The sequence below is a fragment of the Endocarpon pusillum genome (genome assembly GCF_000464535.1).
Source record: "Endocarpon pusillum Z07020 unplaced genomic scaffold scaffold5138, whole genome shotgun sequence".
Lineage (NCBI taxonomy): Eukaryota > Fungi > Ascomycota > Eurotiomycetes > Verrucariales > Verrucariaceae > Endocarpon > Endocarpon pusillum.
The window spans coordinates 185,211-209,593 of record NW_006916485.1 but is presented as its reverse complement, the minus strand read 5'-3'; the positions used below and the strand labels follow the sequence as shown (position 1 = coordinate 209,593).

Here is a 24,383-nt window from a genome sequence, read left to right as displayed (position 1 = left end):
TGTCTAATCCAAAGATATAAATTGGATCCATACTTCCACCGAGTAACTCCTCCTCAGTCCTCTCCTACAACCAAGCTACTACTCATCTCAATCCCACAAGAATCTCAGCCAACATGTGCATCTTTACTGATTACCTCTACGCCTGCAATCACCGATTCGCCAAGCACTCATTCTGCACTCACCCTTGTGCCAATTCCGAAGACTTCCATGGCCACGGCCTTAGCAAGATAAATCCCATGAGCAGCAGCCAGAACTGTCCAGACAAACAAACGAAGGAGATCGTCTTTCGGTTCGCCTGCCCTAAATGCTGCAAAAAACATTCCAAAGATCCAGATACAGCTCCCATATTCATCAACGACGAGCTCTGGCAACTTTCCGAGGTTAGATCACGTGGCGAGCAGCTATGCACCATAGATTCCTGGGTAGAGTCCAGTAGCTATGACGAGTCTTGGGGCAAACGCAGCGTCAGTCCGAAAGGTAGGTCTGGCAGTGGAGCTCGAACGCTGAAGAACGTCGCGCGAAACGTGCTGGGTCGGGTGAAGAAGACTTTGCTGCGGGATCGTGAGCCTGATGATGGGTTCACGGAGAAGGAGATTGAAGAGCTATTTGTTGAAGATCCACGACGGGAAGGTAGGCGACCCCTCCAAGCATCGATGGGCTCGGCGAGTCTTGGTACGAAAGTGATTAAGGGAGATAGATAGGTGGAGGGGCAGTCAACTAGGGGTGGGAGGTTCGAGGCGCTGTAGTTCGCTGAGAGGAGGCCCTGCAACCATGACTTTTCTTTCCTGGCGGTGAGAGTTAATATGTGTCAGCTGATTCAATGAGAAGCATTTCCAATCACTGAAACTGTACCCTCCCAGCACCTGCAATCCGTGATTTGGAGATGTGCATTTAGAAAACAAGTGGATTACACTCGAAGACTATGTCAGTATGCTCAGAATACCAGACGTGTGGCCTGGTTAGTGAAAACCGAGGTGGCTTGCTAGATGCAGCAGTCGAGTGACGTAAGAAACCAATTCTTCGTCCTTTTCTGTTTGTTTTAATCATTTTTGTAACTAATCCGGAGTTGATTAGGTAGAGTTGGGAGCGTTCGGAGATAGGGGTTATAGCTGTGGTGGGTGAGAATTGTCAAGAATTTCGGCACCTGGCTCTGGGCTCATCGCAGTCTGATTGCTCGTCTTTCCAGTGATTCAAGCCATATTAATCACCTATTGTCATGCTGTTATACTTCTGAGTATGCCAGAGTGGATGTAGTACGCCGCCCTCTTGTTCCTCTCCATCGACTTCAAACCACCCTCCACTTTCTTTCAAGCTCCTTCACTTGTCTTGTCTTCCTAGTACGTCCTTTTTGCCGAATTATATGGTTCGTTGTTTGATTGACAAACACCTTCATGATGTAGAGGCTTTCCTGGCATATTATCTTGAATGACAGCCTCCTTATGTCACCAAGTTTGTGCGTAGAGGCCAATCAAGAGCACTCACCTTCAGTGAACTTTGACATCTGTCAGAACGATCTTGCAGCTGCAATAGTCGTATAGAGATATTAGCCACTGTCCCACTAATCCAAGGTCAATCATCCCCCTCTCATACAGGAGACGCTTGTGAATCGCGTTCATAACAACGCGTGTTCATCTTGTAGCGCGTTCAGTTCTTTTTTTTTGGCTGTGCTTCTCTCCGTAGTGCCCTATCCAATTTGGAGGCTCTCTCTTCGTCTCGCTGTCGCTTCAGCTTTGTAGCTTCTGTAGGCGTATACAACGCCGCCTTTTGGTAGCTGGCGCTTGGAATTAAAGCTGGTGTCTGGTCTTGTTCCACAGGGCCAAAATGTCAGTACACCGTTCCGAAACACAGACGGTTAACAGCTTGATATTTTGAATACTGAGAGATGTACCATTCTATGTGGCTTTAGACAGTTCTTGACACCAGAAGCTGACTTTGCTAGTCGAGATAGGTTCTTCCAACGAAAGAAGGGTTCTACTCGTATCTGGTACCTCGGGCATTTTGTCCAATGTAAAAGTCCTGATACCAAGGAAATCGATAACATATCTTGCAGCGAAGCGAGTTCTGAGTTCCCGGCATCGCATCGACATATCAGAGCCAAGGAATGTGCCTCTTCATCCTGCCCATGCCCGCGACATGGTACAAGGACAACTGACACTTACCATGCTCCCAACATGGAAGGACACCTGAGGAGCTTTCATCGACCAGTCTTGTATACTGAGTATTGTCTACTTCCCATGTCATCATAGAACACGATGCCCAAGACCCGTGCTATGATCAGAAAACATAAGCATTGTGGGGAAAATTTTGCTGGACACAACGCCAGCAAACGGAGGACGGACAAATCGTTATTCGCCTTTGCTTCGTTCTCGAATGGTTAGGCAGTACAGCAGTGACTGCTAATCTGGCAAGCCAGTTGCTATGTGCCTTGATTAAGAAATTCCCATCCGGAGAGTCCAGGACATCGTCCCAACATCCTATTGTTTTAATGGGCGGGTCCGGCGCCAGATCTTCTGCATGCTCGCATCTCTTCGGCGGATCTAGCCTGTAAACGGGGGCGTCTTTTTCAAGTGCATCGAGGATATTGATGTCGGCAACCCAGAGCCCCGAATCCCGAACCGAGATCACCGATTCAAGCATTGACACAGGGTTATCCTGATCGCCCCGAAATTCGTTGCTTAACACAGGTATGTGATAGCTTGTAAAAGAGAGATGGAGAGAAGTCTGAGTGAAACAGTCTTCCGGTTTGCCATCAAACTCAGGATTATCTGCAAATCTCCACCTGCCCGGGTCTAATTCCCGAACTAAAGGATCTCTTGGTGGGATGAGCATGACCAGGCCAGCTTTGCCGATATTTCCCAGTATTCGCTTCATTTCGTATGTATGGGGATTTTCGAAAGGATCGCAGATCAGCTATTGAATGAGGTGAGCGTCACGTAGTAGCCTCGACAGAGTCAGATACTTACCCGCATGGCGACATAGATGGAATCGCCCGCAGACAGCGCAATGACGTTTCTTAACTCCTTCGATTTGATGTTGTGAGACCCCTCAAAGAAAGCAATTACTGCTATAGCGAATGACCGGTCAGGCTCACCGGTCATCGAAGGCTTTCCAAGAGGGATATCATTCAACTGACTGGCGTGACGCGCCCAGCTAGTCCTAAGGAGACAATGATCGAGTGTCGAGACAGTAACTGTTGCATCTGGGAGAGTCGCGTAGATTTGAGATGCGTATGATAGAGCCAGCAGGGTTGGAACGATTGGACCTTGGTCCTGGTCACAGAGCTCCTTGAGCTGCATGCTAGAGACATATCCAGATCTAAAATACCAAAGCACGTCATCGTAAGAAACTTCTAATATGCATGGGGGCTTTCCAGACGGTGAACGCAAACGAGCAAATATTGCAGCGCTATCGACGTCTCCGAACAGGAAGTTCAAGCTTTCCATCTCACCAGAAGGGGTCACAGACATCTTATCGTGGGTGAATCTTGTAGATCCGTCCAGAATGGCAACACTCATTGGGTGGGGAGGGCTGCTTTGACATGTGAGAGTGCAGCAAGCGTTGATGGGCCATCTCGGTCATGTTTGGCTCCAATGAGCTAGCACCCTGGTCTGTAAATGGTGTAGACTGAGGGAATACAGTCGCATATCTTGTCTCGGTCTCGGTCTTACGACTTTCGCTATCATCCTTTGAAGAGTTACGTAACCTCTTGGAGGATCTGGCTGGTAATTTGGGTTCTGATCCAATGCAATAACGGATAATTGTATCCTGAGTCTCCAGACCACAAACTTTCGAGGCTATTCGACGTAGAAGAGCGATACGTTCCTTGGGCCCCTTGAGGCAATGGAGCAGAGTCACAATATCGACCAGACCGAAGCACGGGGAAGAGTTAGAATTATATCTGTTTTCAGGAAACTTGCTGAACGCCGTCGACCGAGGCCGACAAGCCTAAAAGCAAGATCCTTATCTTCTTTCTTTGCACCGAGGTATGCCGAAGCAGGCTGGGTAATCATGTTAATCCACCGATACTTACGGATAAACGGGGTCACCTCTTGCAGCATTTCCCCCATCGAGAACAAAGTCTCTATGCACACGGTAGTCGACTCTGTAGGGATTCTCCAATAGCCCAGTACGGTACCAAGTGAGGCCAGTTGGAATTGTGGAAATGAGATCCTTTCTGAATTTTCGGAAAGCTGACGTTGCAAATAAACAGGGCGACCATAGTGGCGCATATGTGCGAGAGACAAAGACCAGTGAATACCGGGTAAGGAAGCGTTTTCAGAAAGTGAGAGACCGAGGCTGAGGACGCCTCCGTCAGCTATCAAGTTGTCGTGCATGCGAATTTCAGCATTTCGATTCCCAAAGACAAGCATGTCTGGGTACAAATGCCAAGACGAGAGGGCCAGAACAGCTACGCCGTCATTGACTGCCTGTGGCATTCCCGCGACGAGGCTTTCCACGGCCTCAAGAGCTGATCCCCAAGCCTGGATGACACTGGGATATACCGCGACACTTTCGCCAACTTGGAGACAAATATTCTCCAGTACGAGTCGCAGCTGAGTCTGTCGACGAGCCTCAACTGAATCAGCCGTTCGCAGCCAGGCGCGAGCGCTAGCATCCCACTCAGCTAATTGAGATCTGGGCACGTCTTGCTGAACTGCAGCTGCGGCTAACGAAAACGGGAGATTTTTTCCGTTTTCAAGACTTGTTGCGATGTCTTTTCTCCGGTCATTGATCAGTTCCACCCAAATTGATATCGCTTCTCCAGCGTCCCACAGGCGTGCTAGCAGGCAAGCAAGGAGATGAATTTGCAAAGCAACTTTCTAGGAAGTCGCTGACGCCCAGATCGTAGTAGCGTCAATTCCGGCGTAGGCAGAAAACACCGAGTTTGAGAAGTCAGTCGAAATTCTATCGGTAGCCGACTTAGATATCTCCTCCACACGTTTACCATACGCTGCGACAAGCTTCGGTGTTGACGGACAAACGCCTTCGAACAATGCACCTAGTCTTCTCGCAATGATATGACAGGACCCTGTCTCGGCTTCGTGCTTTCGCTTCGCTGACAGGATGGCACCTAGGGGTTGATACTCCTTAGGCGCTCATATTTGACAAGGGTGAAATCGAAGTTGATATTTGCTGCAGCAACCGTAACCTCGTTGGTAGCAGCGGCCAGCGCTGCTTGGAGTCTGTTGACGGCCATTCCTGAGCCCTAATGTGGACACAACCTGATGAGCTGAGCGAGAACTCCGTCCTGCCTTGGCGTTAAGCTCAGAAATTCGAGGGGCCAAAACTATGAGTCTCCTTGACGACCTTCGCAGTTCGTATGTCGAGGTATTTTTGAGGAGATTGACATGGAGAGATAGAGAGACCAAGAGGAGTCATCGTCAAGAATTATACTGAAACCTCATGAACGGTGATAGGGAATTGTGTCCCGGCACTTGGCGAGCTAACTAACTTAGTACACCTGGCGAGTCACTTTGTTAGGGTTCCTCAAAGTAAATCATCGATCAGTGGGAGCGCCTATTGGCCAGATTTTCTATGCATAATCCCTGCCGTTTGATTGGTCAGTTTCTACTTCAAGTTCGCTTCTAATTTTGCTGTGTGGTACAGCCAATTCGTACAAGTATCTACAGAGTACACATGCTGCCCCTTGATTAGAGAGAACCTGCTTTCTACGGATCGTCTGCAGATTGTTACATGTAATTCAATCACTCAATATACGTAAAACCCACCATCAAACTCTATCACAAATGAGGCTATTAGCTATTCCTATTTAGCGTTCTTGGTGGGTATCGTCAAGATGATTCAAAGAGACAATTTGTGGATGTCAAAAACATTTACGGAAAACTCAGGACGGCTTTTGGCAAACAAAGAATGAAATTTCAGCTTGGACCCACGTCCGAGCGTCCTCCATTTTTCCCTGGCTTTCAGTCCTAAGCAATCCCTGCGAACATGCTCCAAGGATGCAGCCGCAGCTATTCTCTTGTTACCACCAAAGTTCGTGGCTCCAATATTGTTCTTTTCTACCGTCATTGACGACCTCCTGGCTTCCACTATAATGTCTACCGTGAGAAAACGTGCTGAGAATGCATCAAACCCCAACCCAGGAGACCAGGGGGCTCACAGTAGGGACACTTCTGGACTCAGATCTCGCAGCACACTACAATCCCGAAAAGACAGGTCTTCTCCTCAACTGCAGCAGGAGCCCCACCATGCAAAAGGCAACAGCGTTGGTGACAAAGATAACTACAAATCCTCCGGCAATTTCGAGCGATGGTTATCAATGGATCAATCCAAACAATTTCCAACAAAGCAGAATACGGATACTCAAGCAACCGCCCGGCCTCCTTTTTTACTTCACCAACAACACTACTGACTCAAGCGAAGTCAATTTTGACTGTTGTAAACCCATTTGCTGTTGAGTCACGGCCTCTCCGCAGACGTGCTGGACAGAGAAATGATGACCTGATCGATATCTCTATGCGGCAGATGCCCACCAAAACAGCATTGCCTGGCCGTGGAAGATGGACGGAACTGTTGATCAGTACCTTGAAGACTTTTCTAGAGATTTTTTGGAACCCATTCTTGGTGCCACTCTGCTTCGTCCTTGCATTGTGGTATTTGATCTCGTCGTTCAGGGCTTCCTTAACGGAGACCGTTGATGCAGCTCAAAGTGCAGGGACAGCTATCGGCCACTGCTTCAGCTTCACGTGGCAATATGCAGGTGCTTGGATGCAGTCAATTTGGAACACCGCCAGTCCTCCAGTCTATCAGTTGCTCTCAATTGGCACTGATGTGACCATCAGCGCGACGAACGAAACCACTGTCGCAATATGCTCGCACTATTTCGCTTGGCTGATACTTACAAATCTAGGTCTCGATTGCCCGTTTTCAGTGCCATATCAGCCGCTCGACGGTAGTGTTGGTAGTACTTTGAACAATACTACTCTGGGTCTTGCTCAGATCGCGAACACAGCTGTGGAATTGTTGCCATATGGACACCAGCTGACCTGGTCTGAGCTCTGGTTGCGAGACATATCCTTCACAATTTTGGAAAGTGACATGATCAACAAGATCGAACTTGCTGAGTTTTATGCGGACTACACGAACTATATCGCAGCTACTGGGCAAGAACTTAGCGCCTTTGCCAGCCTGACTGATTCGCATCTGAGCTTCCAGAAATACAACCTGAAATTCTTACAAGTCCAGATCGAGAGCGATAATGAACGAAGCTGGTGGCTCAGGCTGTTTTTCCCAAAAGAGGCGTACATCCGAAGTGAATATCTCGAATTCATTCAAGCCGCAGACGACGACCTTTTATTATTGTTGAAAGAGGGCAACCTATGTATCGAGCTCATTCGTCGATGCCAAGAGACAAATGATCGGGTTCAACAGATTCTGCAACGCAACAGACATGCCATCTCAAAGCAAGTTGATAAAAGAGGCATTCTCTTGCGCCGGTTAGGGAGAAATGAGGACTTGACTCGAAAAACGATTACGATCGACAATATGGAGGAATATCATGGTCCAGTCCTTGACTTGCTAGGTTCCATTCTCGATAAGGTGGCGCAGGTTCGAGCAGAGCTGTCGACGCTGAGTACTGCTCTGAGGAGAGGTCATGTCGGAGCAACCTCACCCCAGCTTATGGTTCAGATGCAGATCATCTCGGCCAGCATGAAGCGTCTTCAGGATGCTCGAGATTACGTGCGTGAAGGTAGGCAAAAGGCAGAGGCTCGTCACGAGCAGCAGTTTAAGGGCAAGATGCTCCTGTACAGGCCTCTGTACCAGCCGCAATCTCATGCAGACAAGTCAGGAACACCGGCCAGCTATGTAAGTGTCTTAGAAAATCTCGCAACGGGCCTCGGGCCGACTGAGGCAAGTACGGTGGTCGAAGTGCATAGAAGGACCGATTGACAAATTGATGGAGCAGGGAACGAACACGTGGCCTATATCCATTTTCAGCCTGCCCTCATCACAAATTCACACTGCAATAGTCTCCTAATCCTCTTACCTCGTATTCTCGTCTTCTCGTCTTCTTTTGTAGTCTCCCTGCCTATATCACATCTCTCTTCCGAAGACATTTCATCATTTTCACCATTCTCGCCCTTATCTGGTTCAGCACTCTCTTTGGTTCCCCTCCTCCGTCTCCTCACCTCTGCCTGTCTTCCGAGAAATCCCCAAAACCCGGCTCTTAAGATCGGCATCGTGTCGAGAGACGCCACTATTGTAGATCGTTTCTCTATTTCTTAAGTGTCGGGATTTATTCTATGCCATCGTGTAAACTTGAGTCGAATTCCTCAACCAAACAGGAAGAGGACGCCAGCGAAAATGGCCGTGGCATGAGCTGTAGGACTACAGGGACAGGCCTGGTCATGGTGCCGATGATTGCTAGACCTATGACGAAGTGAGAGACGTGTTTTTCGACCACAGATTCGGCGATCACTTCGGGTTCGACATGATCTCCTTCACTGGACGGGAGACGTTTGATATTGGTCTTGTAACGGTTAGAGAGTCGGTATGGACCGGTGCTTGCGGGATAAGGCCGTTGGGAGAAGGGATGAAGATGAAGATGCTGATGAACGTGGCGATATCCAGGAGGAAGAAGTCCCAGTTGAAACCACCAGGTTCTTTCAACGGCAATGCTTGGCCTGCGCAATCATACTAGTACTGCTCACATTCTGTCATTGGCATCAGCGTTCTAACATCAGACGGTCAAGGGTGTCCTTTGACGTGATCGTAGTAACTTAGAAGACCAGTATCACAAGGAAGCCAATTGGGAGCGCCACGAAGACCCGTTTCAGTGGGAGAGTCCAGAATGTGACCACCATCACGCTTGCAGCAGTACGGTAGGTGATATCGTGGTAGACACCTTGGCCAGGTCGGAGGGTTCGATGAGGTTTCTAGCTACTAAGACCGTGATATCTATAATGGTCGGTATCCTCGAACTTGGCCATGGTGAGGTGGTCTCTTGAGCAGGTGTTGAATATTTGGTAGCCTTGTCTAACATGGCGGACCGATTGCGGCGTATATAAACAAAGCATTGGAATTGAACCGCTAAGGTGTTACGCTTGCAATATCGACTTGGTTGACGTCAATAAGGTAGCCAACTGACTTCAAGTTCAAGTGCACTACACCCCCTGCGCACCAAAAAATACTTGGCGTTTTGGGATTCAGCGCATTGTTATATTATGTAGATGTTGCAGGTCCTAAATTGAAGAAGAAGATTGTTCTAGAAATAACATATCAAAAGCTCACTGCCCTCAGATGATTATTCGTTGAATGGTAGCGAGCTGAAATTGCTGGCTTGAAACTTTGGTATGAACGGTAACATCGGACTCACAAGTCAGTTGGGTGCACTACTCCTTTCACTGGCAGTTTCGATCGTGCAACATAGTCTTGGCAGATTCGGGTGAAGGTTAGCTATAGCCAGGCACATAGCTCTCACAACGCACCTAGAATAGTGGAATAGAATGGTCTTTGGTCAAAAGCAGAATCAAGTAACGCTTCTGGGGCTCACGGGCCTGTGTTACACAGGTACATATGTTGCATCGCCCGTATCCTACGTTATGCCGGCTGGGCGTTGATTTTTGAAGTCTCAAATGCTCTCGAGCCCTATTTGAACCGTACTGAGGCTGATTTAGGGTTACGCCTGACACGTTATGGTAAGAGACTGGATCAATAGAAGAAGAATAATACTATGGGATTATTGTTTGGGTACCAAAGGCTCAAGAATCTCCCAATCCTACAGAAGGGGTCAACGATCCAGGAGTCGATCAAGATTGAAACGGTATGATTATGCTGACTCGACCAAGACAGATTGTATATACAGATAGACCAATAACGCCTACCATGCCGGCATGATCACAGATAAATTCCGCCTTGCTCAATCGCCCTCACAAGCCCTATAGCGGCCCCAGCAGCCGCAGCCCCCACAAGAAGCATCTGAAGACCCCCTTTCGTGCCAGCCAGGACGTTCTTCCATCCGCTCCATCCAACTACTATACAGGTCTTGCTATATCCGAAAACCAACAATGTGATCCCCATGACACCGATGCTCCACCAAAGCGCAGTCATAACCTCGGTTCTAGCCACGATAAAATATGGGATGAGAGGAATGAGCCCGCCAAGGAAATAAGAAATTGCAAGAGTGGCCGCAGTCTTATAGGCACGACCTAAGGTTGGAAAAGACTCCTTGTGATGGAAATCCATCAGAAAGGCCAGAAGTTGTTCAGGTGAGGACTGAAGCTTCTTCTCCATGGATGTGATTGTGGACGGGGAAAGATCATAGGCATGAAAGATGTCGTAAACCAGTGCTGATGTTTGTGCGGGGTATTTCTCGATTTGAAGTTTGGTGTTTCGAAGGGTGACATTGTATGATTCACTGTATCAATGGGTAAGTACAGGGGCAGAAAGTTCCAGAGTTGTGCAGAGCGTTGCATACAGCTCACTCCTGGCGCCCAGGAAGCCGCCAAGACCCATGGATATTGCTCCTGCAACGAGCTCTGCTAGACCTCCTAAGATGACGATTTTGGTTGTCCCCAGGCTCGACAGACCAGCACTGAGAGCAAAAGGAACAGTGAGGCCGTCCGAAAGCCCCAATATAGCGTCGGAGATGGTTCGACGATTGATCTTGAATGCTGTGGATGTGTGGTCCTCCGAACTGTCTGACGGCATCCTTTGTTTCGAAAATCGTCGTGATACCCGCTGGTCTTCGAGATCAACTTGCGTTGTATGCGACTGGCCTGCATCGGAGATAGATTCTGAGTTGTCAGGCAAAGTCAGAACATGAAGCTTTGGGAATTAGGAGGAGAATGAAGATACCATCGCTGATACCTCCAAAAGCGGCCATCGTGATGTTGGAATCCATCTGTTTCGATGAGCGATTGTTTTCCCCTAACAGAAAAGTTTGACGAATCGAGCGAGGAGCCATGCTGTGGTTCTTGTTGGTTTGCAACTGGGACAGACCAAGACTTTGGCGAAGAGAACGTCTTGAAGAAGAAGCAGATCTGCAAACAACAGACACCAATTGTCGGGTAAAGTAGTCCCATCTTATACACACTCGATGGTAAGTGGTGCGGTACCGTGGAAAACCATGTAGATATCCTCGTTCAGTCGGACAAATCACGTGCCGTGACATCTCAGCCAATAAGAATCACTGATTCCAAATCACGCTTGTGCTCAAGATGCATCAGCTTCGCAGGGCATGCAGGTACTCCTAAACCCGTTGATCGTCAAACCGCACCCGCATTGGCATACTCGAGCCGCGTGCTCCTTGGCGTGCTAACGGTAGGCATTGAGGTAGCCTTGGCACGTGTTCCAGCATAAGGAGTATAAAGCGCGTTCAGATGCCGAGCTTCGACAGCATCCTTACTCGGTATTTTGAGATATGTATTGTTAGAGCAGATTTCCATGCAAATGCTACACCGAATTAATGCAACTTCGATCTGCAATTCGTACTGTTGATTCAGTTGGATACAACCCGGTGGACCAGACGGTGGTACAAGTGTTGTGATCCAAAATGGTACTGCAGATCCACTTTCGGAACTGTCTCGCCAGGTGCTAGCAAAGCCCCAAACACCATTTTGGGTTTTTTTCCTGCTCCTTAATGTCGTGCATGACTGGCTAGTGGCACCTCTCTGCCAGAGATGATCTGTCGGTACCGAAACATGTAAACTCATCCCTGGAAGCCGTTGTTCCAGTAGGTGGAGTTACCTGCATGACGCTCTTGGTACCATCACTGATGCTCTTTCTTGTTCGCAGGAAAGTTGCAGCCAGAAGCCGACGGCATAAGGCTGTAAAATCTTGACCAGATTGCCGTGACCAAGGTCAAAGTGCTCATTTTCGCGGCCACCCGTTGTTATCCTTTGCCGTTGTTTGAGCCTATGATGGCCTTGCCTTTGCAACTCCTTCCCTTGCTTCTTCTCCCTTGATCAATTCGATGACTTCTTCTCGACGGCGTTCCACAGCGGCAGCCTCCTCTTGTCGCTTCTTTCTTCTATCTTCCCGGCCAGCGAACCATTCTGCTCGTGCAGCATCCTCTTCGGCTCGTGTAGCGTGTGTAATCATGCAAGAATTCATGCTTAGACGTTGATCGCGGCAGATCCAGGTAGCAGAGATTGTCCTGCCAACGGCACACTCTGCAAATTCTGAAGATAGTATCAGAAATGAACATGGAGATCAATTGGCTCGCTAGCGATCGAAGTCTAAGATATAGAATGGAAGTACAAACGTACCTTTAATTTGCTGGGCACAATGGCCTCTTACTCGCTTGTAATATATGTCCTTGACCTGTGCTTCTTGAGCAGCAGATAGCGGGAGTGGATTGCGTACATTTGGCTGATGCAACGCAGAGGCAGAATCCGGCATCGCCCCTGGCGACAATGTTGGTGCCATATCCATGATATGACAGAATGATCCGCGATTAGAAACTCCACAATAGCATTGCTAATCGTCAAACGAAATGATCGATGAATCTTTGTTCAAGCTCACTGGGTACCGCCAAGTCCTGGAGGCCGCTCGCACCGGCCCTGACGTGCTTATTTACCGACTGTGGGATCCCCTTCTGAATCGCGTAAGCAGTGGTTCAATCTGTCCAACATCCACCTGCGCCTGTGTTTCGGAGGAGTGTCCTGCGCCTGAGATGCGAAGACGCAGCGATGCGACTCAGGCTTACGATCCAGCGACATGCTCTTCCAATAACAAACATATTGTGGACTGCACGAACGCAGGACCCTACTTCAACCTCCGCACATGCTTCTGCAACAATCTCCCAACTGTTGGAGGATGTGAATGACATATTCCAGCTTGAGAGTGATGATTGGGGTTTGGAAGACTACACAGTCGAGGTGGAAGGCTACGAATGTCTGCATTTTCAGCCCATCGACTCGGTATTGAAGGAAGACGATAAGGTTACTATTCGTGCGCTACAAACCAATGACTTGAGGATACGGAGACTTGGAGGGCGGCACCAGATCACTTCTGACGGAAGACATCTATTCGACGGTGTCGCATTCGGAAGACCCTACCTGAGAAAGACAGCCAGGCCTGCATTTCCGATACCACCCAGGAAAAGGCGCAAGCTAGACCTTGGACATGGCCAGTACATCGAGGATGACTCTACCTCGCAAGGTCTATTGTCAGGAAATCATATGGTTGTGGACTCAGCTGCGGATTTCTCCAGAGGCGAATTCGACGCCAGTATAAATGATGATAGGATGTGGCAAGTTGCGGCGAGGCAACCCACTGATAAAAGCGGTGAAGATACATACGGCAATTTTGAAACTGACGAATCAGACAGCGACTTCAAAAGTTTCAGTGAGGAGGAAGGAGACGAAGCAGATTTGGAACTCTCTGAGGAGCTGAAGGCGCTTCTTGATGACGACCCCTCAGAACAGGGCAAGGACGAAGGCAAGAAGTATTCTCCAAACCCAGACAAACATCAGGAAGCAAACAGCTTTCACGCTACTAGACAGCACAAGAAGCGTAAGCGAGACTCTGAATATACATCAGAATGTGCATCAGAGGACGGGAGGATGGGCTCCATGAGTGGCTCGAAGTCTCCAGGTGCCCCTTCCCCCACCATCTCGTCTGATAAAACCACTCGCAACGCAGCATCCACCCCAGCCAACAGCTTAAATGCTGGGTATGATGTGGACTGCGCGGAACAATCGAAGGCTCAACTTGATGGTCTTGACGACATCTATGAAAGCTCATCTTCTAGCGACACCGGATCCTCGAACTCCACTTCGAGCGAATCTGACAGTGAAGCCAGCTCTTCGGACTTTTCCTCAATGGCCTCACAAACTATATCTTCTTCAAGCGGTTCGGCATCTGAGCCTGAGTCTGACTCTGCAGCTGCGATTGAGTCAGAATCCGGGTCTGATTCTGACTCTAAATCGGATTCCACATCGAAAGATGAAGGCGAGATCACAGGTGCCTCTCTTGCCGGCATGAAGGTGCGACAGGATCTAACTGACAAGGCAATGTCCACGCTGCCAGCTGTGTCGATGTCAATGCACAGTGCACCGGGTAAAGGCTCCACCATAACACGCAAGAACAATCAACGACAAAAAAAGAAGAAGAGGTTAAATATCCTGAAAGCCAAAGGACTGCTTGCACCGAATGCTGGATTCAAGGAACTTGAGGCTTTCGACCAGAACACGTCTGCATCACCTGTGACAGACAACCTGGCGCAGGTACATGACCCTGAAAATACCTTCGAAGCTCGGAAACTAGATTTACTCGAGCGGCTGATGCCTCGTGGAGTAGATTCAGTTGCTGAGTCGGACGCTTCTGGACACATTTCAGGGGAAGTACCCTGCGATTTGACTAGTGGAAATGGCCCTGCTTCTGCTCAAACTCTAGCCCCCAATAGCGAGGATCGTCACGAGGTCAGGTCCATAAGGAGAGCAAAGCTCGACCTAGACAGTTCGAGGCGCATGCTTTTTGGATCACTGGGATTCAAGGCTCCAAAAACCCCTGCTGATGAGCAATTATTGCGTGAAAAGCTTGCTAGGCAGGGACGGGCGGTTACAGCTGGTCGGGCCAAGCATATAATTACGGAAGAGAATAATGCTTCCGAGACATATGCCAAGCCGGTGCCTGAGCGTACGGCATCCGAAACCTGGAGAGACAAGATCATACTATTAGCAGTGGAATGTGAAGGCAAGGGTCAGCGTTTGACAACGCCGCCTTTTCCTTTCGTTCAGCGGTGGCAGCAAGGCCAACAGAAGAATCAGCCTCAAGGCCAGCCCCAAGAATACCATGCTTGTAACGTGGAGGAACAGCAGAGTGCTAGCGCCACCGTAGATGAGCCTGAAAGCGGTGGTTTCTATGTTGAAGGTGATACTGCACTTGACGGTGTAAAGCTCAATGGAGCTATCCAAAATCAGTTGATCGTTGAAGCAGAAGAGTTGTCGAAAAGGGAAGAAGCCAAAAAGTCTACTGCACCAGACATGCCTGTGGTCACCGAATATGACGTCCTCGAAGAGTTGAAAGCCGAAGATGCCGTTGCAGGGGCTGTGATTGCGTTCAAGCAGCTTGATATGTCCAAAAAAACCCTCTGGCAACCCGAAATATCTGCATATCGAACAGCCAAGATACAAGAGGTGCTGGAGGACGGAACCCTCAAAATACTTTTAGCAGAGAGGGATAGAACTTCGTTGTCGCTGGAGTCGGACGACCACACTGGTGAGAGAGTCTTCAGCAAATTTGAAATGCCAATCGAGGAGGAGGAAGACGAAGATGGTCCAGATGATGGCATCAGAGAAGTCTTATACGGTGACCTTATAGAGCCTAAGCTTGTGGAGGGTGTGATGGCCAGTTCATCAGTAGGTCAGTCGACGCAAATAGCACGCTCTTCTACAAGCGGGACGAAATCGGATGAAGAAGTTTCTCAGGTGAAAGGTTCGGCTAACTCAATCAAATCCAGCGTTCAAGAACCATCTGCTCAAGTCGTGGTTTCAACTCCTCGGCAGGAAGAGATATCGAAGCTGATCCAAGAAGCTGGCTTCCATTCGTCCCTTGACACTGAACTTCTCCAGCCGACGCCCCTGCCCCCAGGGATAGCCGGCCATGCTGACGAGAGCTCACCAGCTTCGCCTCAGATGTCAGAAAAGCAATACGGCAACCAGCCGATGAACCTGGATGGTGCACCCAGTGAAGCTGACACCGCAGATCTTGACAGTCCACTGTTTCAAGGCTCAGACTCGAGTTTCATTCAACAAGAGAACGATTTTTACGATTCGTCCATCAACCTTGAGCACAAAGAACATGATTCTGGCTTTCAGGGAGACCAAGTTGACAAGGACATGGGAACTCCAAACAGTGTTGCATACCCCAAAATATCGCAACTAGTGATTGATGAGAGTAGAACGTTGCCTCTGAATGGAAAGCCGGACTCAGCTAGAACACACAGTGCCAGTCCCATCGAAATTAAGAGGCTAGATCCAGACTCTGAGGTGTTGGACAAAGACGATGACAGCACATTCGAAACCGAAGGGTCCCATTTTGACTCGTTAAAGTCCATCATACCTCCTTCAGATGATATCGCTCCCAAGTTCGATGCAGCCTCCCCAGCAGGCTCACAGATTACCAATCCTTGTCTTTCTGAGCTCGAAGGTAGCGCGTCTTCGGAGGATGATCTACCCAGCTTGAGTGAAATCACTTCTACTGCTCGGTCTGGAAGGATCTCTCCGCCAGCATCAGAGAAAGCAGCGCCTTCAGAACGAAAGGCTTCCACTAGCCCGAAATCGCCGTCGAGCGTGGATGAAAGAACCTCTGGTACTCAATATCATACCCAAACAGAGACATCATCTATATTTCAGCCATCGCAAATACCGCCAGGGTCTCAATTTGTCGATTTGACTCTTTCAAGCGACCCAATATCTGCTGAACATAGTGATGAAGATTATCCGTTCATGCAAAGGAGCTCTGTTCGAATCAAGCAGAGCAGCAGTCAGGTCGAGCCACGGAAGTCTTTCTCAAGCAGTGCGAAAACTGGGAACAGGCGGCTGATCAGGGGGAGGACGGGAAGGCCCAGACCGTGATATCGAAACTTGTATGATGAGCCGTTTATGCAGCATATCTAAGCAAGAGATCTGTTTACATGGTCTCAAGTTCCTCCTCAAAAATTCCTCACCAAATGACTCTTCATTGTAGGTACCAGCGCCCTGAAAGCATCATCGACCTTTTTTGAAGAGCTCACCAGTGTGCCAGTCTACAGGAACACAATTGGCAAGAATTAAAGTCATTGTTGCCTCCGCAAATGAAGCTCGAAGAGAGCGGTAGGAGAGAACTAGAATATCGGATTAGATATACTCAGAAGTCGATTGGCTGGAGCTCTCGAGGCCTAGCCGCCGGCAGTTTATTATGTACTGTAGCTATTTACCGTGCCGAGTGTAGCCGGATGTTCAAGCAGGGCAGATGTCAAGGGCGGAGAGCATTGAGCCTTACGGTTTTAATCAAAGATGTAGAGTCTCCTGCCTCCCTGTACACACTAACATCCATGACGGTCCCGCGAGGCACGAAGCTCACTGCCTTGAATTCCGCTCCAAGCCCTGTTCCTTAACGTCTGGCACTGCAGTAGCTAAGCCAGCAGCCCTGCTAAGTTATCGATAAGAGTGTGTCCCCTCACCAATAGCGCAGGTTGCTAATGCATGTGGAGCTGTCTGTGTGACTCGATTCGTAATGATCCATCCTCCGTACCACAACTGCTAATTGAACGGGAAACCGACGCATTGCAATTGACCTTGCTCTCCTTCAAGTACAATTTCATGCTCATAAAGCACCTGTGTCGCGTGCTTGCTCGTCCCAAACCTATCAGTCCCTCTCCAAGCTTTCACCTTCCCCTTTCGGGTGCCGCCCCACTGATATCCAGATATCGGCTGAACCTTTCAACTACCTCCTACACCATGGCCGAGTTTAGACTCAAAGACATTTCCTCCCTAGATCTTAAGAATGGAGACAAAATCGAGGCAGAGGTGGAGGGTATCGAGGGTGGGAAGGTTTTGCTGGTCAAGCTCAATGACAAGGTGCAAGCGATGAACGCCAACTGCACGCATTATGGAGCTCCGCTGAAAAATGGCATCCTCACCCCGGAAGGTCGTCTAACGTGCCCATGGCATGGAGGTCAGCTCTGCAAATACCGTACGTCCGGGAAATCTAACTGAAAACCTACAGCTTGCTTCAACGTTATGAACGGGGAGATAGAGAACGCCCCGGCGCCCGACCCGTTGACTAAATTCGATGTTCTGGTAAAGGACGGCGGCGTATACATCAAAGGCGAGGAAAGCTCTATCAAGAGCGGCAGACGGCAGCCCAACGTCGAATGCTCCGCTCAAGGCCAGGACAAGGTCGTTATTGTTGGGGGGTAAGTATGCGTCCGTACCATCCACAGCTTTCATCTGACCACACGACTTCCAGTGGATCGGGCACATTTGGAGTTGTTCAGCAGCTTCGCGTATCAGGCTACAAAGGATCAATCACTCTTATTAGTCACGAGCCCAACCTTCCAATTGACCGAACGAAACTGTCCAAAGCTCTTATCCCAGATCCCAACAAAATCCTTCTCCGCAGCAAGGAGTGGTATTCCAAAGCGTCCATTGAGGTTATCTCGGACACAGTGACCTCAATCGATTTCTCCAATAAATCAGTCTCTACGAGGTCCGGCTCCCAGATCCCTTATACCAAACTCATCCTCGCCACAGGTGGAACGCCAAGAGTTCTACCACTGCCTGGCTTCAAGGAATTGAAAAATGTCTTTACTTTGAGAACGATCAATGATGTAAAAGACATCCTCGCAGCTGTAGGCGACAAGAAAGGCAAGAAGGTCGCCATCGTTGGATCGTCCTTTATAGGTATGGAAGTAGGAAACTGCCTGTCCAAGGAGAACACGGTCACCATCATAGGCATGGAAAAAGCCCCTCTCGAACGCGTCATGGGCGAAGAGGTAGGCAAGATTTTCCAAAAGCAACTGGAGAAGAATGGCGTACAGTTCTACATGGGCGCTTCCGTCGAATCCGCAAGACCATCGGAGAACGACAAAAGCGTGGTAGGTGCCGTGACATTGAAAGACGGTGCCTCGATAGAGGCCGATCTTGTCATCTTGGGTGTTGGAGTCGCACCAGCGACCGAATATCTCAAAGACAACGACCGCATAAGGCTAGAGAAGGACGGTTCGTTGCGTGTGGATGAGAACCTCCAGGTTGAGGGACTGGAAGATGTCTTCGCCATCGGTGATATTGCAACGTATCCTTATCACGGCCCAGGCGGTGATGGCAAGCCCACTCGCATCGAACACTGGAGTAGGTTCATCTTTAAATTTCCCCTTCGCCATCCCTGTGCTCCGCCCCCAAGACCCATCCAAGCAATCTAACCAAGATGACAAATCCAGATGTCGCCCAGAACCACGGTAGATCTGTCGGCCACACCATCGCCAAACCCACCGCTGACAAACCCAAACACTTCATCCCAGTCTTCTGGTCCGCGCTGGGCTCTCAGCTTCGCTACTGTGGCGCCACCCACAACGGCTGGGACTCGTTGGTCCTCAAGGGCGAGCCCGAGAATGGCAAGTTTGCTGCCTACTATGCCAAGGGGGATACGGTGGTGGCGGTGGCCACGATGATGATGGATCCGATTATGAGCAAGTGTGCGGAGCTGATGGGGAGGGGGAAGATGCCTGGAAGAGCGGAGCTGGAGAGGGGGGTAAATCCGTTGGAGGTGGATTTGGTGGGCTAGATGTGATAGGTATATCGGTGGATTGGTGGTGGTGGTGGTGGTGGTTGGTTTGTGGTCCCAGATGGAACATATTTCGAACTTGATATGCGAATATATTGATACGTTCAAGATTACGTGAGCCCATACCCAGGTAGATTCTGTACACCAGAGGACTGAGAAGCAAGCTTCGTGGCAGCTGCATGTGGTCCAAGTTTTTGATGTGTCCCATGCTGCGCCGGCGCCCTGAGCAGGATGTGTGTCCACCGAAACGAAATCTCCAAAGTCAGCTCAAGAAGTCTCTCGTGGCAATGTCATCCAAGAGAAGCGGACAAGATGTCGGGTGGCTGCCATGTCCTGACGTTCTGCGTGTATTTAATACAACGATATCTGTGAGATCAGATCTGACTGTGTTCTCCCTAGCTTTTGCTCAGCACATGGCCATTCCTATCGCTACCAGGCCCCGAACCCAATCCACCACTCATGACCGCCTTTCCTTGCCTCCTCAAGACCTTCTGCCGTTCCTCCTGCAGCACGCTCTCCTCCTTGTCCACGCTGAGAAGCGTCCCCTCGATCTGCAGGGACCAGCTCTCCCGATCATGGCCCGGCACGATCTCACAGTCCACCACCCTGAACCTGATCGACCCGTGCACTCTCGTCCCGTCTCCGCGTTGGAAATATCCAATTTCGCCCTCTCCGTCTCCATCTCCGTCCTCTTCCTGCCCCTGGTCTCCGTCGGCGACGGCATTGACCAGCGTTTCCTGCGAAGTATCCACCATACCCTCCTCCTCCTCCTCTTCTTCTTCTTCCTCCTCACCGTCACCATCCCTCTTCACCCCTATTTTCTTCATTTTCCTCCTCATCTCCCCTTTATTCCCCACCGCTTCCCCCCCCCCGGCGCCACCCATCTCCACTGCCTCGGTATCCTGTCCCTCGCAACCGCCACCTGGAAGTAGTTGTAGCATACTAGCCCGACGAAGCCTTCGCTGCAGACGTTGTCGTGGACGGTGAGCCAGGCGTAGGATAGGCCGTCTGCGTCGGCGCAGTGGGCCAGCACTGTTTGTGATGGTTCGTCGGCGTTTGGTGAGGGTGGAGGTGCAGGGGGGCGGTGGGGTAAGGGCTTTTGGGAGGAGAGGATCGGGTTGCTGATGGAGAGGACGATGCCGCGGAGGGGCGGGTAGTAGCTGAGGAGGAGGGGGGTCATGTGCGTGGTTAGCATGGCGGGGAGGGCGGTGTTTGGAGAGAGGGCGATGGCGGGGATGGGGAGGTAGAGGGATAAGGTTGTGCTGTGGAACGGGGAGGAGGTAGGGGTTAAGGAGCCCTTGGTTATTGGGGGTGCGTCGGTGATGGAGATGTCGTGGTCGGGGTCTGGGAGCGTTGCGCGCACAGGTGGCGAGGAGGGAGGTGATTGCACTGCATCATTGAATGATTGAGATTTCGTCTTGGATTTGGGGATCTTGGAGGGAGTGTCGAGGACATGGTGGAGGTTTGAGTCGAGCTGCTTTTTCCGCTTCTTGCTCGACGTCTTTTGTTCTGAGTCGGCATGTTTTCGCTTCTTCGTCTTGTGTGATGATTTGCGCTCGGTCTCTAAATGAGGCGAGCGTCCCAGCTCCATTTAGGCGCCGACTCAAAATCGAGAGATGGCTGGAATGTGCCTTTCGACTTTTCGACTTTTTGGAGTTGCAGGTGGGGAAGTTTTCGGCCAGCAATTGACTTCGAAGTCTCCCAAAGCTGTGTCAATCGAGCTGTTTTTTGAACGCAATGGCACTTCGAGGGCAGTGATGGTCCGGGGCAAGATCGGTTCTTCTCTGTCTCCGCTTCGCTTTGCTTCGCGATGAATGTTCTTCATAAAGAGACACCTCACTCGCGATGGCTGGCGATGGTGCTCTAGCAGGCATCTTTACCTACGTCGGTTGGGCGTTTCTCCCAAGTGTAAACATTTCCCATCTTCCTTGTATCTTCCTTGTAATGTGTTGTTGGTTAACGTACTAATTCCCCCTTTCGATAGCTGGCAACATCTCTCCTCCAGGGGCTATTCTATAGCCTCACAACTCGCGCCGGCTCTCCAAGACCTCAACAGGGGCAGCCTCTGTATGCGTATCATCGCCGCCGCATTCACATCTTCGTGCTCAGCCTCTACCTGCTTTATACACTCGTTCAAACCCTCTACGACATCCGTATTGCAGGAGACTTCTACACGGCACTCGGCGTCAACCCTACCTCCCCGGACCGCGAGATCAAGGCCAAGTTTCGCCGCCTAGCTGCTCGCTTTCATCCTGACAAAGTTCGCACCAGTAACGATGGGACCCCGAGCACGGATGCTGAAGCGGCATTTGTTCATCTCAAGCTAGCACACGACACATTGCTTGATCCTGCAAAGCGCTTCGCGTATGACAGATTTGGACCAGGCATCGTCCGAGTGCAGCGGCCAGGGCTGAAGACTATCAGGGACTACGTGTACGCAGGTTTACGTTCTCTCGCCCCGGAATACGCCAAAGGGGCGTTGATGCTTGTTGTGCTGAACTACTTCTGGCTTCCAAAATGGGGACAATTCTGGCGCTATCTGGCCATCTCGGGTCTTGCCTTTCTGGAGCTGTATTTCCTGACGCATGATTGGACGGCCCCGGAGTCTGCTTTTTATGTTACAACTTTGGCGCATTGGGTGATTCCAGGAGTGCTTCCTCCACATCTTCTCCCTTTCCAAATCCTTGCTCTAGCTCGTCGCATGTCAATTTCCCTGAACATCTTTATATCCCAGCTCGCGCCGCATGCTGCAAGGAGTAGCGTCGAACAGGATCAACAGCTGCAGGCGCAGATATTGCACCTGAACCAAACGGCGGGAAGACTCGACGCGGAGGCCTCCGGGGTGCTTGGGCTTGGGCTTGCGCCGTTCAAAGGAGAAAAGGAGCATATCGAGGCGCTGAAGAAGGGGATGAAGGAAGGAATGGTCACAAGTGCCATACGGAGCACTCCGGAAGTCAGGGAAGCGGTGGCGAAAGTGCTGGCAAGACGTGAGAAGGAGATTAGAGGGAGTGCTAGAGTGGACGGTATCGACAAAGTCAACTAGCTTGGTGGGCAGGATTTGATGCATGACATTATGCAGTGCCGTCATCAAATCGAAGGTGGTTATGCTCTCACCTGCGCTCTATAAGACCGCTGGCTAATGCTCACTACTGCATCTCAACTCCGTTCGTGTTGCTTGTCAAACTCAGATACCTCTGCAAACCTCCACGGACACTCTGCTGTTTAGCTTCCTATCGTCAATTGCAAGACAATTTGGTGCTTAGCTAGTCATGGTCACCAAAGACAGGGAAAGAACCCCACCCAGGTCAGGGGGACAGTCGGTTTTTGCTCAACTCCTGACTGCCGGGCAAACCCCTTGGACGATACCAGCTATGATCGCAGACACAGCAGTGTTATTCATTTAGCGGCCAATTAGTGGTACCGTGTCTTGCACACTATGCCTACTACACTTTGTTCTGTTTGATTCTGCCTCTGCAGCATCATCACTTATTCTATAAAATCATCTGTCGGTGGCAACTGGACAAGGAATCGGGCAATTTCGCAACCCTTTGTGTTCCAAAGAGATTGTTACGCGAGCTCGAGTCTCTTCATCACACAGCCACTACGGCCTCTACAATTTATGCGTTTTCTTCCGGGCAGGTCTTCCGAAACCAGTGACCGGCTGTAAAGATCAAAGGCTTTCCATACTGCGTCACCCTTTCCAAGGACATAGGAATTTGAGCAACGTCCGCCAGAGCGTCAGAGACATTCTATTCGATGGAACTACGAGGCTTGAAGCCGAACCGCAGAATCACCCTTCCCAAGTCTTCATCTTTGCCCATCGAACTGTCACGATCCACTTGCTCTTCCCCTGGAGGAGGGCCTGACGGCACGGCCGCGAATGCGACTGAAATAGTCCTTGACAAGGCGCTTGCTCCTATCAGATGCATCTGAAAGAATGTTTTCGAAGTTATGGAACAACCAGGGGAGCCTCTCAACAGTCTGCCAGACTTACCCTCGCCCCTCTAACCATAAGTAAATGGTCACAGCCTGGCCCTCGTGGCATGGCGTTGAGCCACATCATTGAAGCAAGTCGAAGCGAATTGGCCACATTTCCTCGCCAAGCAGTTTTATCACGTGCGTGCTCTACTCAGCGTCAATAGGCTAGCTTTTGTTGCTTCTACGCTACCTCTGTCAGCTTGATACTCAACTTCCAATCAGTCAATGTGCGTATCATGATAAGTTTTGACAGCGTTACCAACCGACTTCTCATGGCTTACGGAAAACATCCTCGGCATCAAGCCATGGCGACCGCTTGGGCGGCAAAGATAAGGCTCAAGCATCTCAAGCATTGCTTTGACGATATATGTTGGGCAGAGTAAAGAAAATGTGGTTGAAAGTGACGGTGAAGGTACTAGGACTATACTACAGTACCTGGCTGAGATATTCATAGTACAGGGCTAGTATAGGTCCCTCAAAACAAGTGCTATGCATGGCCATTAAACCCATAAAGAATATAGCTGGACTGTATCGAATCGATTGTGTCGATGCTGTCAAGGGAAGTTTCAAGTAAGTGTTGTGGCGACGTATTCAGTACTAGGTGTTCTTAGCACCATGCTAAACCACATCCCGGTGTAGTAAAACTTCTCAAGAAATGAAAATATGGTTCAGGTACTTCAATTTTCATGTCTTCATGCTCCTCACGAGTTACATTAATTGATAAGTGAAAACATGACTCAGACAGCTTGGGGCATCTCTTTCGGCATCAATACCATAGATATCGAAATTTACAGTGGCCGTACATCGTCTTACGCTTAATCACTTTAGCTCTCTCATATGTGCCATTTCAAAGGTTACACCGGTATGTGGCCTGTTGGCGTCCAGGGTAAATTTGAGTTGAAAAGAGATCTGCACGACAGTTGGAGCTAATTTAGTGACATACAGAACCACTTGCCGGGCCACCCCAATTGCCGGGCCAATTTCTGCACACCAACACGCAGGCAGGCATCCTCAAATTTCAAGCAGCTATAGCTCCACTAATATAGCTCCAAATCCCGCATAGGCGGCGGGTAAATCCGCCGAACTACTAGCGGTGCTTAAGCTTGTCATGCCTTGACTTTTGTACTGTACTTTTGACATTCAACAAATTTGCGGAGCTTTCTCAGGTAGCT

General features: G+C 49.8%; 9 protein-coding genes across 9 annotated transcripts; 5 read left to right on the top strand and 4 right to left on the bottom strand.

The window, feature by feature from the left end:
• Positions 1-113: 113 nt before the first annotated feature.
• Positions 114-701, top strand: EPUS_03581 (uncharacterized protein; the record flags this gene model as incomplete). Its single annotated transcript, XM_007806172.1, has 1 exon — positions 114-701. The coding sequence occupies one exon, from the start codon at positions 114-116 to the stop codon at positions 699-701; it is 588 nt and encodes a 195-aa protein (XP_007804363.1).
• A 1,573-nt stretch (positions 702-2,274) lies between these two features.
• On the bottom strand, positions 2,275-3,467 carry EPUS_03580 (uncharacterized protein; the record flags this gene model as incomplete). The annotated part of the gene is made up of 2 exons (XM_007806171.1): positions 2,275-2,910; positions 2,964-3,467. The coding sequence occupies 2 exons, from the start codon at positions 3,465-3,467 to the stop codon at positions 2,275-2,277; spliced, it is 1,140 nt and encodes a 379-aa protein (XP_007804362.1).
• A 2,803-nt stretch (positions 3,468-6,270) lies between these two features.
• Positions 6,271-7,911, top strand: EPUS_03579 (uncharacterized protein; the record flags this gene model as incomplete). Its single annotated transcript, XM_007806170.1, has 1 exon — positions 6,271-7,911. The coding sequence occupies one exon, from the start codon at positions 6,271-6,273 to the stop codon at positions 7,909-7,911; it is 1,641 nt and encodes a 546-aa protein (XP_007804361.1).
• A 1,947-nt stretch (positions 7,912-9,858) lies between these two features.
• EPUS_03578 (uncharacterized protein) lies at positions 9,859-10,927 on the bottom strand (the record flags this gene model as incomplete). Its single annotated transcript, XM_007806169.1, has 3 exons — positions 9,859-10,378; positions 10,439-10,757; positions 10,819-10,927. 3 exons carry the CDS (start codon positions 10,925-10,927, stop codon positions 9,859-9,861), a joined length of 948 nt encoding a protein of 315 aa, XP_007804360.1.
• A 950-nt stretch (positions 10,928-11,877) lies between these two features.
• Positions 11,878-12,075, bottom strand: EPUS_03577 (uncharacterized protein; the record flags this gene model as incomplete). The annotated part of the gene is made up of 1 exon (XM_007806168.1): positions 11,878-12,075. One exon carries the CDS (start codon positions 12,073-12,075, stop codon positions 11,878-11,880), a length of 198 nt encoding a protein of 65 aa, XP_007804359.1.
• Positions 12,076-12,653: 578 nt separating this feature from the next.
• Positions 12,654-16,544, top strand: EPUS_03576 (uncharacterized protein; the record flags this gene model as incomplete). Its single annotated transcript, XM_007806167.1, has 1 exon — positions 12,654-16,544. One exon carries the CDS (start codon positions 12,654-12,656, stop codon positions 16,542-16,544), a length of 3,891 nt encoding a protein of 1,296 aa, XP_007804358.1.
• Positions 16,545-17,408: 864 nt separating this feature from the next.
• On the top strand, positions 17,409-19,233 carry EPUS_03575 (uncharacterized protein; the record flags this gene model as incomplete). Its single annotated transcript, XM_007806166.1, has 4 exons — positions 17,409-17,625; positions 17,677-17,866; positions 17,920-18,800; positions 18,890-19,233. The coding sequence occupies 4 exons, from the start codon at positions 17,409-17,411 to the stop codon at positions 19,231-19,233; spliced, it is 1,632 nt and encodes a 543-aa protein (XP_007804357.1).
• A 395-nt stretch (positions 19,234-19,628) lies between these two features.
• Positions 19,629-20,824, bottom strand: EPUS_03574 (uncharacterized protein; the record flags this gene model as incomplete). Its single annotated transcript, XM_007806165.1, has 2 exons — positions 19,629-20,126; positions 20,177-20,824. 2 exons carry the CDS (start codon positions 20,822-20,824, stop codon positions 19,629-19,631), a joined length of 1,146 nt encoding a protein of 381 aa, XP_007804356.1.
• A 254-nt stretch (positions 20,825-21,078) lies between these two features.
• On the top strand, positions 21,079-22,276 carry EPUS_03573 (uncharacterized protein; the record flags this gene model as incomplete). Its single annotated transcript, XM_007806164.1, has 2 exons — positions 21,079-21,141; positions 21,218-22,276. The coding sequence occupies 2 exons, from the start codon at positions 21,079-21,081 to the stop codon at positions 22,274-22,276; spliced, it is 1,122 nt and encodes a 373-aa protein (XP_007804355.1).
• Between the last annotated feature and the right edge of the window lie 2,107 nt (positions 22,277-24,383).